Raw genomic sequence first — 15,547 nt, forward strand, 5'->3', positions numbered from 1 at the left:
AAGAAAAATAATCGGTTTTTGTTGTTGTTGTTGTTTCACCATTGGCTGTGAACTGGTTTCCCTTTTTCTTCTGCCATTTTTTGGTACTGTTAATTTTAGAACATCTCATAATTTCCTTTTTCTCTTTTTCTTTTGTTTTCATTTTTGAAATGAAAATTTATTGTGTAGCTGGATGATCTAAAACTCATGGCAATCCTTCTCAATCCTCAGCCTTCCCAATGCTAGGAGTATAGTCATGCTGCACCATATCTAGATGCATAATTTTTCTTTTATCAGATGCTGTATAGAAGCCAGTTTCCTGGACATGTAGTGCATTCAGTAGTCCAAGGCCTTGCGTTCCTTTGTCATCTTCCGAATTTTCATTAAAAAACGTATTATTTTTTATTATGTGCGTGTGTCTATGTGTTGATATGTGTTTGTGAGTTCAGGTCCCTGTGGAGGCCAGAGGCATCAAATTCCCTGGAGCTGCAGCTATGAGCAGTTCTGAACTGCCCAAAGTGGGTGCTGGGAGCCAAACTCAGGTCTGCAAGAGCAGCAGGAGCTCTCAGCAGCTGAGCCAGATCTACAGCCCCCTAGTTGTTGTTTTTAAATAAAGGGCCAATTTTTTTTCATTCTTTACCTGGCATTGCACATATGAAGCTAGTCTTGTTCAATTAAATTTCCAGTTGTTATACAATTGGTAGATGTCATGTCAGGGGGTTAAGAGTCTGTGTCCTCCCCAGGCTAGAGAAATGGCTCAGTGTTTGAGAGTGTCTGCTTGGAGCTCTTGCAGAGGGCCAGAGTGTGATTCCCAAGACCCACACCAAGTGGCTCACAACCATTCAAAGTTCCAGTTTCAGGGTATCTGATGCCCTCTTCTGGCCTCCTTGGAAAACTACACACACACACACACACACACACACACACACACACACACACAGTACACAAATAATAAAAATAAAATAAATCTTAAAAAAAGAGTCTGTGTTCTCAGTCTACTGTGCTGTACTAGCCCATTATTTAGAAATAAATCTGTAACAGAATGTGAGAGAGAGGAAATACATTGTCTTTTTAACTTCTATGCGTGTGTATGAGTGTGTGTTTGTGTGTTGTGTGTGTAAGTGAGCATCTGTCATGGCATACATGTGGAGGTCAGAAGACAACCTGTAGGAATATGTTCTTTCTTTCTACCATGTGAGTCTAGATGCTCAAACTCAGGTTGTCAAGCTTGGTAGCAAATGCCTTAACACTGGTTGGAGCGTCTTTCAGCTCAGAAAGGTGATGGATCTGAAAAAGTCAGAATTAGTACTAACAAAGTTTAGAAGGACCTTTTAAAAATCTTTTTTTTCAAGTTAAATTATTTGTGTTTATTACTGTTACTGAGATAGGGTCACAAAGCCCAAGTTGGCCTTGACAAACTTCTACATAGCTGAGGATGACCAGAAATGTCTGTTCTTTGTCATCCTACCTCCCAAGTGCTGGATTGCAGGCCTGCACCACCACACTTGACGACGGGTCAGAATCAAATTGGTGTGAGAACTTGTTAGAGTTTCACAAGAGTTCTCACAATAATCAGAGGTTTCCTCCTGGGAATGTCATCAAGGGTTGAGGAGCCTTGAAAGACAGGGAGACTGAGACACCTAGTGGCATCCATACATTACTGCAAGGATTTGTTTTGCAAAATTTAAATTCATTTTAAAGGATTCTGACAATTTACACTTGTCATACTATTTTTTTTAATGTATTACCTGAAAATTTTAAGAAGACTTAGAAACCGCAAACCTTCAATACTGCCAAAACTGTAAAAAAGTTTATGTCTGTGGAAGTCCTAGGCCACAGCAGAAAATCTATTGGTGCTATTAATATGCATTGGTTTTGTTGGGGACAAAGTATTTATTTCATCTTATGTGTTGTAGTCCATCATCCAGGAAGTTAGGGAATGAACTCAGGGCAGAACTGAAGATTGTAACTTATTCTGAGTATAGTAGTCTGGGCTGGCATCTGTGGTCTCTCATAGTCTGTAGCACATGTGTTCCGGCCTTTCTGGCTTTTAGACTCTCCATTATCAGGCTTAGTGGATTGATTACTATGTGCTGAAGGGACTTCTTTTCTGATCCAGTCTATTTGGTGTTCTGCATGATTCTTGTACCTCTATAGACTTCTACTTCTTTAGGTTAGGGAAAATTTCTCCTGTAATTTTGTTGAAAGTATTTCATGTGCCTTTGATCTCTGTTTCTTCTTCCTCTATTCCTGTTATTCATAGATTTGGTCTTTTCAAAGTCTCCCAGACTTCCTGGATGTTTTGTGCCAGGATTTTTTTTTTGGTTTAACATTTTCTTTGACTGTGGTATCCATTTCTTCTATCATGTCCTTAGTGAATGACATTCTTTGGTTTATCACTTGTATTCTGTTGGTGAGGTTTGTGCTAAACCTCAGATTCATGAGAGGAAGACCAGTTCCACAATTTTGAGCCAAATTTGAAGCAAGCTTTAGTTAAATACTGGCCAGGATGGTGAAATCTGGTTGAGTCCATTTCAGATTTCCCAGGAAATAGCTATGGGTCATGTTATGCTGAGGCTTAAAAAGCCAAAACCACAGGGCCACCGTATTTCCCACCAGGTACAGTCAAGGGCAAACATATATGCTGATGCATTTCCTTCCCTTGTACATTCTACCTACATCCAGTGAAGCAGATCAGGTGCAGTTGTGTCCAGTGAACTTGTTTATGGGAGTGAAAATATAAACAATAGCTTCCAGCATTTAACCTTGGTTCTCATACTCCCCGCTTGAGTTGTATCCTAGATCAAATCCTTGACTCTGTGACAGGTACTGTGGTGATATTTTATTTTGCTGAAATGTGGTGATATTTTATTTGTGATTTAATAAATAAAGCTTGCCTGGAGGTCGGAGGAAAAAGGCCAGCCATTATAAGTAAACAAAGAAGTCAGGCAGTGGTAGCATGCATCCTAATCCTCTCACTTAGCAGATAAGAGCTCTGTGTGTTAAAGGCCACACTAGGGAACAGAGCCAAGTTTGGTGACACATGCCTTTGATCCCAGTACCAACCATAGAGGACTAGAGGTCTACATAGACAGACAGAAAGTGACAGAGCTGTGTAGGAAGAGGAAGTGATGGAGCTGGGCTTAGAGAGCCACTGAGAGAACAGAGCAGTAAAGGCATATAAAGGTGAGTATACAGGAAGAAGCTCTCTTTGGAAGCTGCGGAGTTGGTGAGGTGAGGTTAGCTCGTGGTTTGTCCTATTCCTCTGATCTTTCTCTTGGCCTTTAACCCAAATTTCTGGCTCCATGTTTTTTATTTATTAAGATCATTTACAAATTTGTCTACAATTGGCACCTAACTAATGGGGCAGGAATTCACAAAAAAGCCACTTGCTTGTGGCCTTGAAGGCTCCAGCTTGTCCGGAGCTGCACATGGCTGGACCTGCACTCGGCTGGAGCTGCATGCAGCCGGATCTACACGAAGCCGGAGTCATTTTGGCTTTCTTTTTCTCCTAGTGGGTAGGGGGCTCTCTCTTGATTCCCATCTCAGACTGCCACAACACTAGGTAGTTGCTATGAAATTCCCTCGGACTTCTACTCTTCTACACAGTTGACAGACTTGGTAAGTCAATTAAGATATCTTAAAGGGTGAAATTAGTAAAAAGAGAATTTTTTTCCCACATTAAAAATGGGATACATTTTTACTATGGAAGAAATTTGGTCTCTTAGATAACACATTAGGCAGTCTGAAAATGGAACAATTAAATGAGAGGATAATTAATGTTGATGGGATGTATGTAACATCAATTATGAATATTTTTTGCTTGATAATTTTTATTTTAGCATTAAAAAGTTTGGTCAATTTAAATGCCAAGATAAAAACTTTAGAAAAACCTGTTAAAATGCACCAGAAAATTCAGACCTAGACAGGAAAATTTAAAGGTGAACCTAACTCAGGATTGACTTTAGAAAAACCTGTTAAAATGAATTATAGAGAAATTAAGATCCAGACAGAAGAATTTAAAGGTGAAATTATTTCAGGATTGAATTATATAGTTACAGAGAGACAATCTGTTTTCAAACAACCAAACTTAATCTATCTGGTAACCTTACAGGAACTACCTGCTCAAGGGCATGTACAAGCTAATTGGACTCCAGTAGAAATGTTAGATTTAAGGAGATTTAAAGAAGCTATAGATCATGTGGCTTGCATCCTCCATTTGTAAAGCAGATATTAAACTCATGGCCAACTTGTAATAGAATTATCCCTCAGTACTGGAAAGAATTGAATACACTGTCGCAGATGCTAGAGCACAATTATGATGAAGAACTTGGTTTAAAGAGGAAGCTAAAACAATAGAACACCAAATTAGGACAAAAGGTGTGGAAATTTCCCAGGATTAGCTTCTTGGAGAAGATGATTACACTGATATGCAAAGACAATGTTTATATGATAATCACACCTTAATTCTATGCCACATGACAGTCATGAATGCATGGGACAGAATTGAGGAAGCAAGGAAGAAAATCAAATCATTTACAAAAGTTATACTGGGCCCCAGAGAATCCTTCACAGATTTCTTACAAAGGTGGTCTTTAGCAGTAAATATAATGATAACAAATTGAGAAGCTAGACAGATAATAATTGAATCTTTGGCTTTTGAGAACATGAATGCAGCATGCAAAAGAATAATCAGGCTGTTAAAGGCCAGATCAGCACACGTGGAGGATTGGATCAGGGACACAGTTAATATTGAGTATCATGACCATGATAATATATGGATAGGAGAGGTGATATCAAAAGCTTTGAGGAAAAATAATAATGTCAGATGTTTTAGTTGTATAAACAAGGTCATTTGAGAAGGGGGTGTAAACAGGGCATTCCTAGAAACAATGTTTATTCAAGGAACAATGGCAACAGAATGCCCCTCCCTCCTGGATTATGCAGCAGGTGTGGTAAGGGTAAACATTGGACCACTGAATGTAGATCAAGGGACAGACAAGGTAATCCTTTGCCTCTGCTGTTGGGAAACACCGTGAGGTGTCTCACATAGGCCCCCAAGGCAAATTCAGTTCAGACCTTTCCTACCATCATAGAAGAAATCCCTTCTTGGAACAATTAAATAACTAAGTGCCTATTGGAATAAACCAGGCTGCTCAGAGTAATAGAACAGCTGTAGCGGAGAGAACAGGAATTCAGAAGCCATAAAGTGATTTTTTTGGCAAACTTCTATAAATGAACAAAGACCAAAACTAAAAATACAAATAAGTGACCTTCTCTTGGAAGGTTTGGTAGACACAGGTGTGCATGTTACAGTAATTGCACCAGAATTTTGCCATCCAAATTGGCCTCTTCAGGAGGTAAATGTTCAGCTGTTAGGGATTGGAACATTATCTCAAGTGAAATAGAGCACAAGATTACTCAAATGTATAGGTCCAGAAGGACAGAGCGGAAAATTAAAGCCATATGTGGCTAATATAGCTATGAATTTATGGGGCTGTGATCTATTACAACAATGGAATACTCAGATTAACATCCCTCCAACCTCAGAAACAAACCATAAACTAACACGTTTCTGAGAGAAATATTGGGAGGTATTATAAAGAGCAGTAACTGGCCATCCCAGATTGTAAAAGAACAAGGCACAACAGCTGCTGATCTTTCAAAGACTCTACCTTTAAAATGATTAACAGATGAAACTGTAGTACCTTTAAGTAAGGATGAAATAGCCAAAATATGGGCAGAAAGTGAACCTTGGCAAAGAGCTTGCAGTAATTTTTTTGGGAGAGATTAACAGCAAATATCTCAAAAGTGATAGAATTCAACTTATAAAGAGAGCTTATTGGATTCTGCCTCATATTGTATGGGAAACACTCATATCTGGAGCCTGTACATTTTATACAGATTAAAAAAAAAAAAGAAAAGACAGATTACAAGTCAGAAAATTTAAGTAAAGTGGTTCAAACTCTTATAATTTGGTTCAGACATTGGAATTGTATGCTATTCTGTTGGTATTAATAGATTTTTCTGAACCTCTCAACATAGATACTGACTCTCAGTATGCTGAAAGGGTGGTCTTATATATTGAGACTGTAGAATTTATCCCTGATGAGTCAGAATTAACATTGTTATTTATTCAGTTACAAGATATAATCAGGAATAAAAAACATCCTTTATATATAACTCACATCTGATCACATATGGGTCTGCTAGGCCCTCTAGCACAAGGTAATGATGAGATTAATAAACTATTGATAGGTAAGGTGCTGGAGGCCTCAGAATTTCATAAAAAAACATCATGTCAATAGTAAAGGTTTAAAAAGTGATTTTTCTATAACCTGGCAACAGCCAAGGAAATTGTAAGAAAATATCATCCTGTTCTTTTTACAATCGGACTCTGCTACCAGCAGGATGTAACCCGAAAGGTACTCAGAGCAATGAAATCTGGCAGATGGATGTGTTTCACTTTGTTTCAATTAGAAAATTGAAATATGTATACCACATCATTGATACTTATTTGGGATTTTAATAGGCAACTGCTGTGAGTTCAGAAAAGGCTGATTTGTTAATCACACATTTGCTAGAATTTATAGCCATCATGGGTACACCTGTACAAATTAAAATTGACAATGCTTCAGTATATCTCTCTGGTAAAAGGAAAAAGTTTTTTGTTTATTACAATATAAACATATTACAGATATACCACATAATCCTACAGGCCAAGCAGTCATAGAAAGATCAAATCCAAATATGGATATGCTAAATAAACAGAAAGGGATAGCAAAAAACCCCAGAAATACATTACACAATGCTCTATTAACTTTGAATTTTCTCAGTGCTAATGAGAAAGGAACAATAGCTGTGGAGAGATATTGGATAATAGAAAAAACTACAGAATTAAATCAGCCTATATACTTTAAAGATATGCTAACCTCAGAAAGGAAACCATGATATATGTTACATTGGGGATGAGGTTTTGCTTTTGTTTCTACAGGAGAAGAAAAGCTGTGGATACCATCGAAATTGGTAAAGGTTTGTTTTGAACAAGAGAGACCTCTTAATTAAAAGAGGTGATAGTTCATTGACCAGCATGACCATCCATTTTAAACTAACTTATACCACTAACAAATACTTTTCATTTAATCAGATAAAACTTGCCAAAAGGGAACATCCCCAAAGTTAGGCTTAGGGAAGGGTTTTTGTATTTGTCTTTCAGGAGAATGAAGGCTAAGGAATCTGAAGAACACTGGACAAATGAGACATTTGAAGAAAAAGGACAAATCATCTAGAAAAAATGTCCCAAGAAAAAGAGTAAATTGGCCTATTGGTATATCACATATAAAATTTCATAACTCTTCCTAAATGTTTGTTTCTGCTCTTCTCTACAGACACTTAAAACAAATGGTCTTTTTGTAGTCCCAGTTCAATTAAAAATTAAAGCTGACTTTGGAGTTGGAGAATGGTTCTCTCCTTTAAATCCAAGCATACTTGTTAAAGGGAAAATGCAAAATCTCTGTATCATGTCAGAAGAAAAAACCATCTTCTGATATGGGACAGAAGAAAACCAAAAATTTAAGGGACTGTTCTATTGCCACTCATCTCAATTCTTTAGTTCTCTTTTGATTTTTTAAACTTTTCTTAAGGTACAAATTTTATATCAAAATTTATAAGACATATATATATAAAGTTTTTTGTCATGATATTAATGGTCATATAGAGTACTAACTAATTCTAGAAAAAAGGCTTCATTTAGCTACTGTAAATGTTTTTGTGTTGGAGTCTATCATTTTTCTGCAAGGAATCATGACCAGGCCTAATAGTGAATTTGAAGTCTCTAGAAAGATGATGGGGTCCTACAACAATGATTCCACATGGACAATAATAATACCATTATGCTGGTAAGCATCTCCCAAGGATCTGCTTTAGACTACAAACTGCACAGGACAATTTTGAGATGGCTAACTGAGATGATTGAGCCTTACAGACTATTTGAGGGAGGACTTGAGATAAGCCTTACACTTTTGCATTATGCAGAGACTGGACAACAAATGATACAGCTACTTCTTTCAGGACTTGACAATTAACCCAAAATTTTTCTTTTCAGGATCCCCTAAAGATGCCTTCACCCACAAACAGCAGGAAGCAATTTTAAGAACATGACACCCACATTACCAAGAGGTGGGTTGGGTGGTTTATGGTCTTTCAGTGGGTTTTGGGTTTGGGATAATTGTTGTTATTTAGGAAGGTTGGTTACAAGTTGTTATTGTTAATGGTCACAAAAAAGACTAAACAAAGGAAATTAGGTTTAAGGTTCTTTTTTGAAAAAGAAAATAAAACACAGCCGGGTGGTGATGGTGCACGCCTTTAATCCCAGCACTCGGGGGCAGAGCCAGGCCAATCTCTGTGAGTTTGAGGCCAAGCATAGTGTACAGAGTGAAATCTAGGCACTAAAGCTACACAGAGCAACTCTGTCTTGAACAACAAAACAAAAAACAAAGAAAAAGAAAAAAGATATAGATAAGAGGTAGATTATTGAACCTACTAGAAAAAGATATAGAAATGATAGAATAAAGGGTAGATTATTGAATCTACTCTGAAAAGAAAAAAATAGAGGATATAGAAATGATATAGATAAAAAGGTAGATTATTGAATCTACTTTTAAAAGGAAACTACTAGTTTTAAGTATTTTACATTGGATTTGATTTTTGTACATTGTATACAAATTATATATAGATACAAATTTGAGATTAATTTTGTTAGAAAATGCTGTACATATATTTCTAATCATGTTCAAGATATTGTACCTATACAGTTCATTTAACAGTATAATGCAGTTTGCCAATCCTTGACTCTTATTATTACCAACTATTAGGAGATAAAGAAATGTAAGTTGGTAGTTAGACATTACAATTGAACTTGTGGTCATATTAGGTATGACATATTAGACATTCCTCCTCCTGGCAGTACCAATCTACTTCAGAGAAGATATGGGCATTGAAGAAAATGCGTATGGAGTTAACTTTCACTGTGGCAAAGGTTAGCCACTGGGCAACAAAATGCTCTCGCATCAACTGTTGATAGTATGCTATCCAAAATGGACAAACAGGACACAAAACAAAGGACTACCGATCCTTGCCAAGACAAGTGTGGTTGCAGCTTTGGCAACAGGTATCCTCTGAGGCCAGGACAATATCACACCATTGCTGAAGTGGCTTTGCAATCCAGAAAAGGTACAGTGCCCCTTTCTTTGAAGGCAGCTGTACAGGCTGTGGACCGATGGCCTCTGGTGTTCAGTGAAACAGTAGCTGAAACAGTTATTCTTTTTTTTTTTTAACTAAAACAGCTGACAATTTTATTTCCATATTTCACAATGTCAGTGAAAGCTGCACTTTTTTTTGTCCCACTTCTCTCTGTTCAGAAGGGGAAGCCTTCCTGTCATGCAGCTAGAAAACACTCAGGCTCAGCACCGTCATTTCCTGGTGAAACAGAACAAGAAGTACAAAATTGATAAAGAGCCTTTCTGCTCTTCTCTGTCTGGCCGAGTCATGCTAGGCCGAGTGGGCACCATCATGGGCTGAGCAGGAGGTCTCATCATTGGAGGCCCGGGCATCACGGGCATGTGGCCTCCCATGGGTGGCCTCATTCCAGAAGCAGGTCCCACGGGCATCATCCCAGGAGGAGGAGGGCCCATTATTGGCATCATGGGAGGGCCTCCCATGTGGGGTGCAGGCATCATGCCAGGGCAAGGAGGACCCGGGAGACTGGGGGGAGGTGGGATCATGGCCCCTGCAGGAGGAGGAGCAGAGAATGGAGCTGGAAGTATCTTTCCTTGTTGAAATGCAGCCGTTGTTTTGTCAATCAGGCTCTGGGCCTGCTCTTCCATCCATTTCTGGTAGTAGTCTTTCACATTCTCTTTGTGTTTTCGACCACTGCAGTGTGTCTTTCTCACAGATGGAGAATCATGGGTCAGATACGTATCACAGTAGTCACAATAAAACTTAGGCATGTTGCTCCGCAGGCTGTTGGCTACCCCAAAACAGTTATTCTTGAAGGAGTGACTAGGCTGATAGAGTTTAAACTCTCAATGGTAGACTGGCATCTAATAAAAGAGGTGAAGCCACCCACAAGCCAAGAAGAATGGGAAGCTGAATTCCAAAAATACCAGCAATTTCCAGAATTTAAAATCCTGAATCATGACAGGACATTGGTGGAATTCAAGTTTATCTGGTACATGGAATACTCACACTGAATATGAGGTCAAGCTGTAGGCCTTGTGTACATCCTACTTCACAAATATGCTAAGTCTGTAGGCCGAAGATTATGCCCCAACATGCAGAGAAACCTCGAGTGACTGTCCAGAAAGTTGGCTGTTTCTGTCATAACTCATTTTTTGGAAGTCGCTTGTTTTTACTTCCTGTTTTACTAGGTAATATTATTTCCTTCTTGGGTCTCTGAGGAAGTTGAAGATTAGATAGTTATAGTTACAGTTTTCCTTGTTAAGAAATTCAGAAAAGAAACTCACTAAGAGGTGTTAAGTGTATAAGTTTGAAAGACATCATAAGATAGTTTTCTGTTGGTAATATAAGTTAGGATAAAAAATGAATTAGGTATATTTTGGACTCACCAAAATAGAATAGCTAATGGAATATTTTCTCTGAATTTGTCAAATGCAAATGGATTAGACCTTGTTGATGTATTTATTGCTTATATATATTGTATTTGGTTATCGTACTTATTGTATATAGTTTTTCTTATAACTTTTTTATTTTTATTTTTATTAGACAAAAAGGGAAATGTGGTGATATTTTATTCGTGCTTTAATAAATAAAGCTTGCCTGGAGATCACAGGAAAAAGGCCAGCTATTATAAGTAAACAAAGACGTCAGGCAGAGGTAGCACATACCCTTAATCCTCTCACTTAGCAGGTAGGAGCTCTGTGTGTTAAAGGCCACACTAGGGAACAGAGCCAAGTTTGGTGACACATGCCTTTAATCCCAGTACCAACCATAGAAGACTGGAGGTCTGCAAAGACAGACAGAAAGTGACAGAGCTGTGTAGGAAGAGGAAGTGATGGAGCTGGGCTTAGAAAGCCACTGAGAGAACAGAGCAGAAAAGGTATATAAAGGTGAGTATACAGGAAGAAGCTCTCTTTGGAAGCTGCGGAGTTGGTGAGGTGAGGTTAGCTCGTGGTTTGTCCTATTCCTCTGATCTTTCTCTTGGCCTTTAACCCAAATTTCTGGCTCTGTGTTTTTTATTTATTGATATCATTTAGAGATTTGTCTACAGGGTACCTGTTTATATTGGGATCTAATAACCATTAGCATAATAGTACCCAGTCTGGAAACAGAAGGGTCAAAGACCTTGCAAATAGTGAAGTTCGAGTTACCTTCTAGGAGGAGCCTGGAAGTGGGAATGAGAACCATTCATTTATTTCAACTCAAGTCACCTTTCATGCAATGTTTATTTGAGCACAGACAGATTATCTCTAATAATCTCGAATGTTTTTCACAGAAACAATTTTCCCTTAAAGCTATACATTAACCTCTCTTTTACCTACAGAAGGTCAAGTACCCTATCATAATGTAGAGTTATTTTAGTAAATGAATCTACCTGTTGATACATCTGGGTCCACTTTCCTGGTATGCTGATTGGTACTATGTGTCGCCTTTTGTTCCCTATGTCAGGCAGTATCCTTTTCACTTAGTTTTTCTGCCTGTTGGGGACAAGGGGTACGTAAGGTACTGTCTTCTGTAATTGCTTTGTGCTGAAACTAGGATGTGGTTTTCAGGGCACAGGAAGGCTGAAATTTAGGCAAACAGAGAGTATAAGTAGAGGAAAAAATCTGGGAGGAGAAGAAGTAGTCAGAGAAGGAGGACTCCAGGGGCCAGCCACCCAGCTACACAGCCAGCCACAGAGAAAAGGTAAGATTTACAGAAATAAGAGAATGGGAAAAGCCCAGAGGCAAAAGGTGGGAAAGATGGAGATGCAAAGTTTTTCTAATTTAATTTAATTTTTTAAATTTTATTTTGTGGATAAGCCTACCCTGCACCAACTGGGAACAGGTAAGACCCCATCTCTGTACTGAGCGGACCAGGTCCTTAGCCGCTAGGCCCTGGGGAGCACACTCTGTACCCCTTCCCCAAGTCATTGGAGCCCCAGGGACCAGCTAGCTGCCTCTTTCCCCACCCCCTGGCCAAGAAAACAGCCCTCTGTGACACAAGTGAAAACCTGAGACATAAGTCCATCCTACACTGATTGGGAGAAGGTAAGGCCCCATCTCTGGACTGGGCAGACCAGGTCCCTAGCCCCTAGACCCTGGGGGCACACACTCTGCACCTCCCCCAATCCATTGGAGCCCCAGGGACCAGCTAGCTGCCCCTTCCCACATCCCCTTGCCAAGAAAACAGACTCCTGTGACCCCAGTGAAAACCAGAGACATAAACCTACCCTGCACTGATTGGGGACAGAAAACAGGTCCTACCCTGTACCGATTGGGAATAGCTGCTTCATGAGGCAAGTCCCACTGGTGTCCACTGGACTAAGATCTGTTCCCTGAGACACAGAATCCATCAGCACCTATTGCACCAAGAGCCCAGATTAGAGTTAGAGCTCCTATTAGACCAAGAGTATCAATTGGAAAAAAGAGGCTTCCTCAGACACAGACAGCACTTGCAAAGAGTGGAGGAAGAGATGAGTAGGTGCCAGTGCAAAAATACAGTCAAAAACATAAAGACCAACATGGCACCATCAGAATGTAGTGGTGCCATACCAGCAAGACCTGAACATCCTAAAGCAGAAGAAGCAAAAAAATAGACCTTAAAAATGACTTTAAGAAGATGATAGAAGCCTTTAAAGGGGAAATTAAAACTACCCTTAAAGAATTAGAAGAAAAGACAAAAATTGGAAGAAATCAGTAAATCTCTTAATGAAAGCCAAGAAAAAGCAATTAAACAGGAAAAAGGCCAAGATTTGAAAACTGAAATAGAGGCAATAAAGAAGATACAACCTGAGGGAAGGCTGGAAATCAAAATCTGAGTAAAGGAACAGGAACTACAGATGCAAGCATAAGCAACAGAATCCAAGAGATGGAAGAGAGAATCTCTGGCAGTGAAGATACAATAGAGAAATAGATTCATCAGTCAAAGAAAACAATAAAGCCAAAAAAGTCATAACATAAAACATCCAGGAAATATGGGATACCATGAAAAGACCAAACCTAAGAATAATAGGTATAGAAGAAGGAGAAGAATGCCTACTCAAAGCACAGAAAATATATTCAACAAAATTATAAAAGAAAAGTTTTGCAATTTAAGGAAGGAAATGCTTATGAAGGTACAAGAAGTTTATAGAACACCAAATAGACTGGATCAAAAAATAGACACTTTGTCACATAACAATCAAACCACTAAACATGCAGAATAAGGAAAAAATTATAACAGCTGTGTAGAGAGCTTGCGGGAAGCTGCACCCTTAAGATGGAGCTGGCTTCCGCCCCCTGCCCTCACAGTGGCGAGTGCTCTTTGTGTTAAGCAACATCTTATTTGGCTTGGTTTCAGATTTTGGCTTGCTAAGGCATACATGTACCTATCCAGGAATCCCATGTGGTGCAGTGTGGCTGGTGGACTTAGACCTATATAATGCTGGGGCAGGCTCTCCCTAGGGTAGAAGAACAAAGAAGAACAAAGAAAAAGGCCTGAATAAAGCAGCTTTGAAGAAGAGCTCGGTGTTGTGTCTTCCTTGCTGGTCGAGGCGGGCGAGACACAGCTGCAAAAGAAAAAGGCCAAGTAACATATAAAGGCAGACCCATAAGAATAACATCTTATTCTCAATGGAGACTCTGAAAGCCAAAAAGTACTGGACAGACGTCATGCAGACACTAAGACCATGGATGCCAACCCACACTATTATATTCAGCAAAACTCTCAATTGACATAGATGGAGTAAACAAAATATTCCATGATAAAACCATATTTAAACAATACCTATCCACAAATCCAGCCCTACAGAAGCACCAAAGGAAGGAAAAATCCAACCAAAGGAAATTAGATACACCCATGAAAATACAGGCAATAGATAATTCCACACCAACAAATACCAAAGAAGAGAAACACACAACACTACCAACAAACAATAACAGGAATTAACAATCACCAATCATTAATATCCATTAACATCAATGGTCTCAATTGACACAGGCTGACAGAATAGATATGAAAACAAGATCCATCCTTCTGCTGCATACAAGAAACACACCTCAACTTTAAAGACAGACACTGTCTCAGATAAAAGGCTGGGAAAAGACTTCCCAATCAAATGGACTTAAGAAGCAAGCTGGTGTAGCTATCCTAATATCTAATAAAATAGACTTCAAACTAAAATCAATCAAAAGAGGTCAGGAAGGACATTACATACTTATCACAGGATAAATCCACCAAGATGAAGTCTCAATTCTGAACATTTATGCCCCAAATACAAAGGCACACACATTTGAAAAAGAAACATTCCTAAAGCTTAAATCACACATCAAACCCCACACACTAGTAGTGGGAGATTTCAACATTCCACACTCACCACTGGATATATCTGCCGGACTGAAACTTAACAGAGAAATAAGGGACCTAACAGAAGTTATGACTCAAATGGACTTAATAGATATCTACAGAACATTCTACCCTAACACTAAAGAATATACCTTTGTCTCAGCACCCCACTGAACCTTCTATGAAATCGACCACATGCTTAGTCACAAAGCAAATCTCAAGAGATACAAAACAAAAAAATTGGAATATCCACCTGTATTTTATTGGACCACCATTGCTTCAAGTTAGACTTCAACAACAACCAAATTTACAAAAAGCATACAATCTCATGGAAACTGAACAATGCCCAAATGAATCACCAATGGATCAAGGAAGAAATAAAGAATGAAATTAAATATTTCCTAGAATTCAATGAAAATGAAAGTACAACATACCCAAACTTATGAGACACTATGAAAGCAGTGCTAAGAGGAAAATTCATATTACTAAATATCCTCATAAAGAAGATGGAGAAATCTCACACTAGTGACTTAACAGCACATCTGAAAGCTCAAGAACAAAAAGAAGCAAACTCTCCCAAGAGGAAGAGATGCCAAGAAATAATCAAATTGAGAGCTGAAATCAATGAAATAGAAACAAAGAGAACAATACAAAGAGTCAATAAAACAAAGAGTTGGTTCTTTGAAAAAATCAACAAGATAGACAAGTCCTTATCCAAATTAACCAAAAGGGAGAGAGAGAGAGAGAGAGAGAGAGAGAGAGAGAGAGAGAGACAGAGACAGAGAGACAGAGGGAGAGAATCAATATCAACAAAATCACAAATGAAAAGGGAGACATAAAAACAGACAATGAGGAAATCCAGAGAATCATCAGGTCATACTTCAAAAATCTGTACACCACAAATTGGAAAATCTGAAAGAAATGGACAATTTTCTGGATAGGTACCATACACCAAAGTTAAATCAAAACCAGATAAACTATTTAAATAGGCCAATAACCCCTAAGGAAATAAACAGTCATTCAGTCT

The 15,547-nt window shown here is 38.6% G+C and overlaps 1 protein-coding gene across 1 annotated transcript; it reads right to left on the bottom strand.

Annotated features, from left to right (window-relative positions):
• Window positions 1–9,306: 9,306 nt before the first annotated feature.
• LOC131918726 (U1 small nuclear ribonucleoprotein C-like) lies at window positions 9,307–10,006 on the bottom strand. Its single transcript, XM_059272939.1, has one exon. It carries the CDS (start codon window positions 9,984–9,986, stop codon window positions 9,450–9,452), a length of 537 nt encoding a protein of 178 aa, XP_059128922.1. The 5' UTR covers window positions 9,987–10,006; the 3' UTR covers window positions 9,307–9,449.
• Between the last annotated feature and the right edge of the window lie 5,541 nt (window positions 10,007–15,547).

This window comes from Peromyscus eremicus, chromosome 8b (assembly GCF_949786415.1).
Source record: "Peromyscus eremicus chromosome 8b, PerEre_H2_v1, whole genome shotgun sequence".
NCBI lineage: Eukaryota > Metazoa > Chordata > Mammalia > Rodentia > Cricetidae > Peromyscus > Peromyscus eremicus.

Excerpts from the sequence above, each read along its gene's own strand:
- LOC131918726 (XM_059272939.1), bottom strand. The coding sequence starts at position 9,986 with ATGCCTAAGTTTTATTGTGACTACTGTGATACGTATCTGACCCATGAT.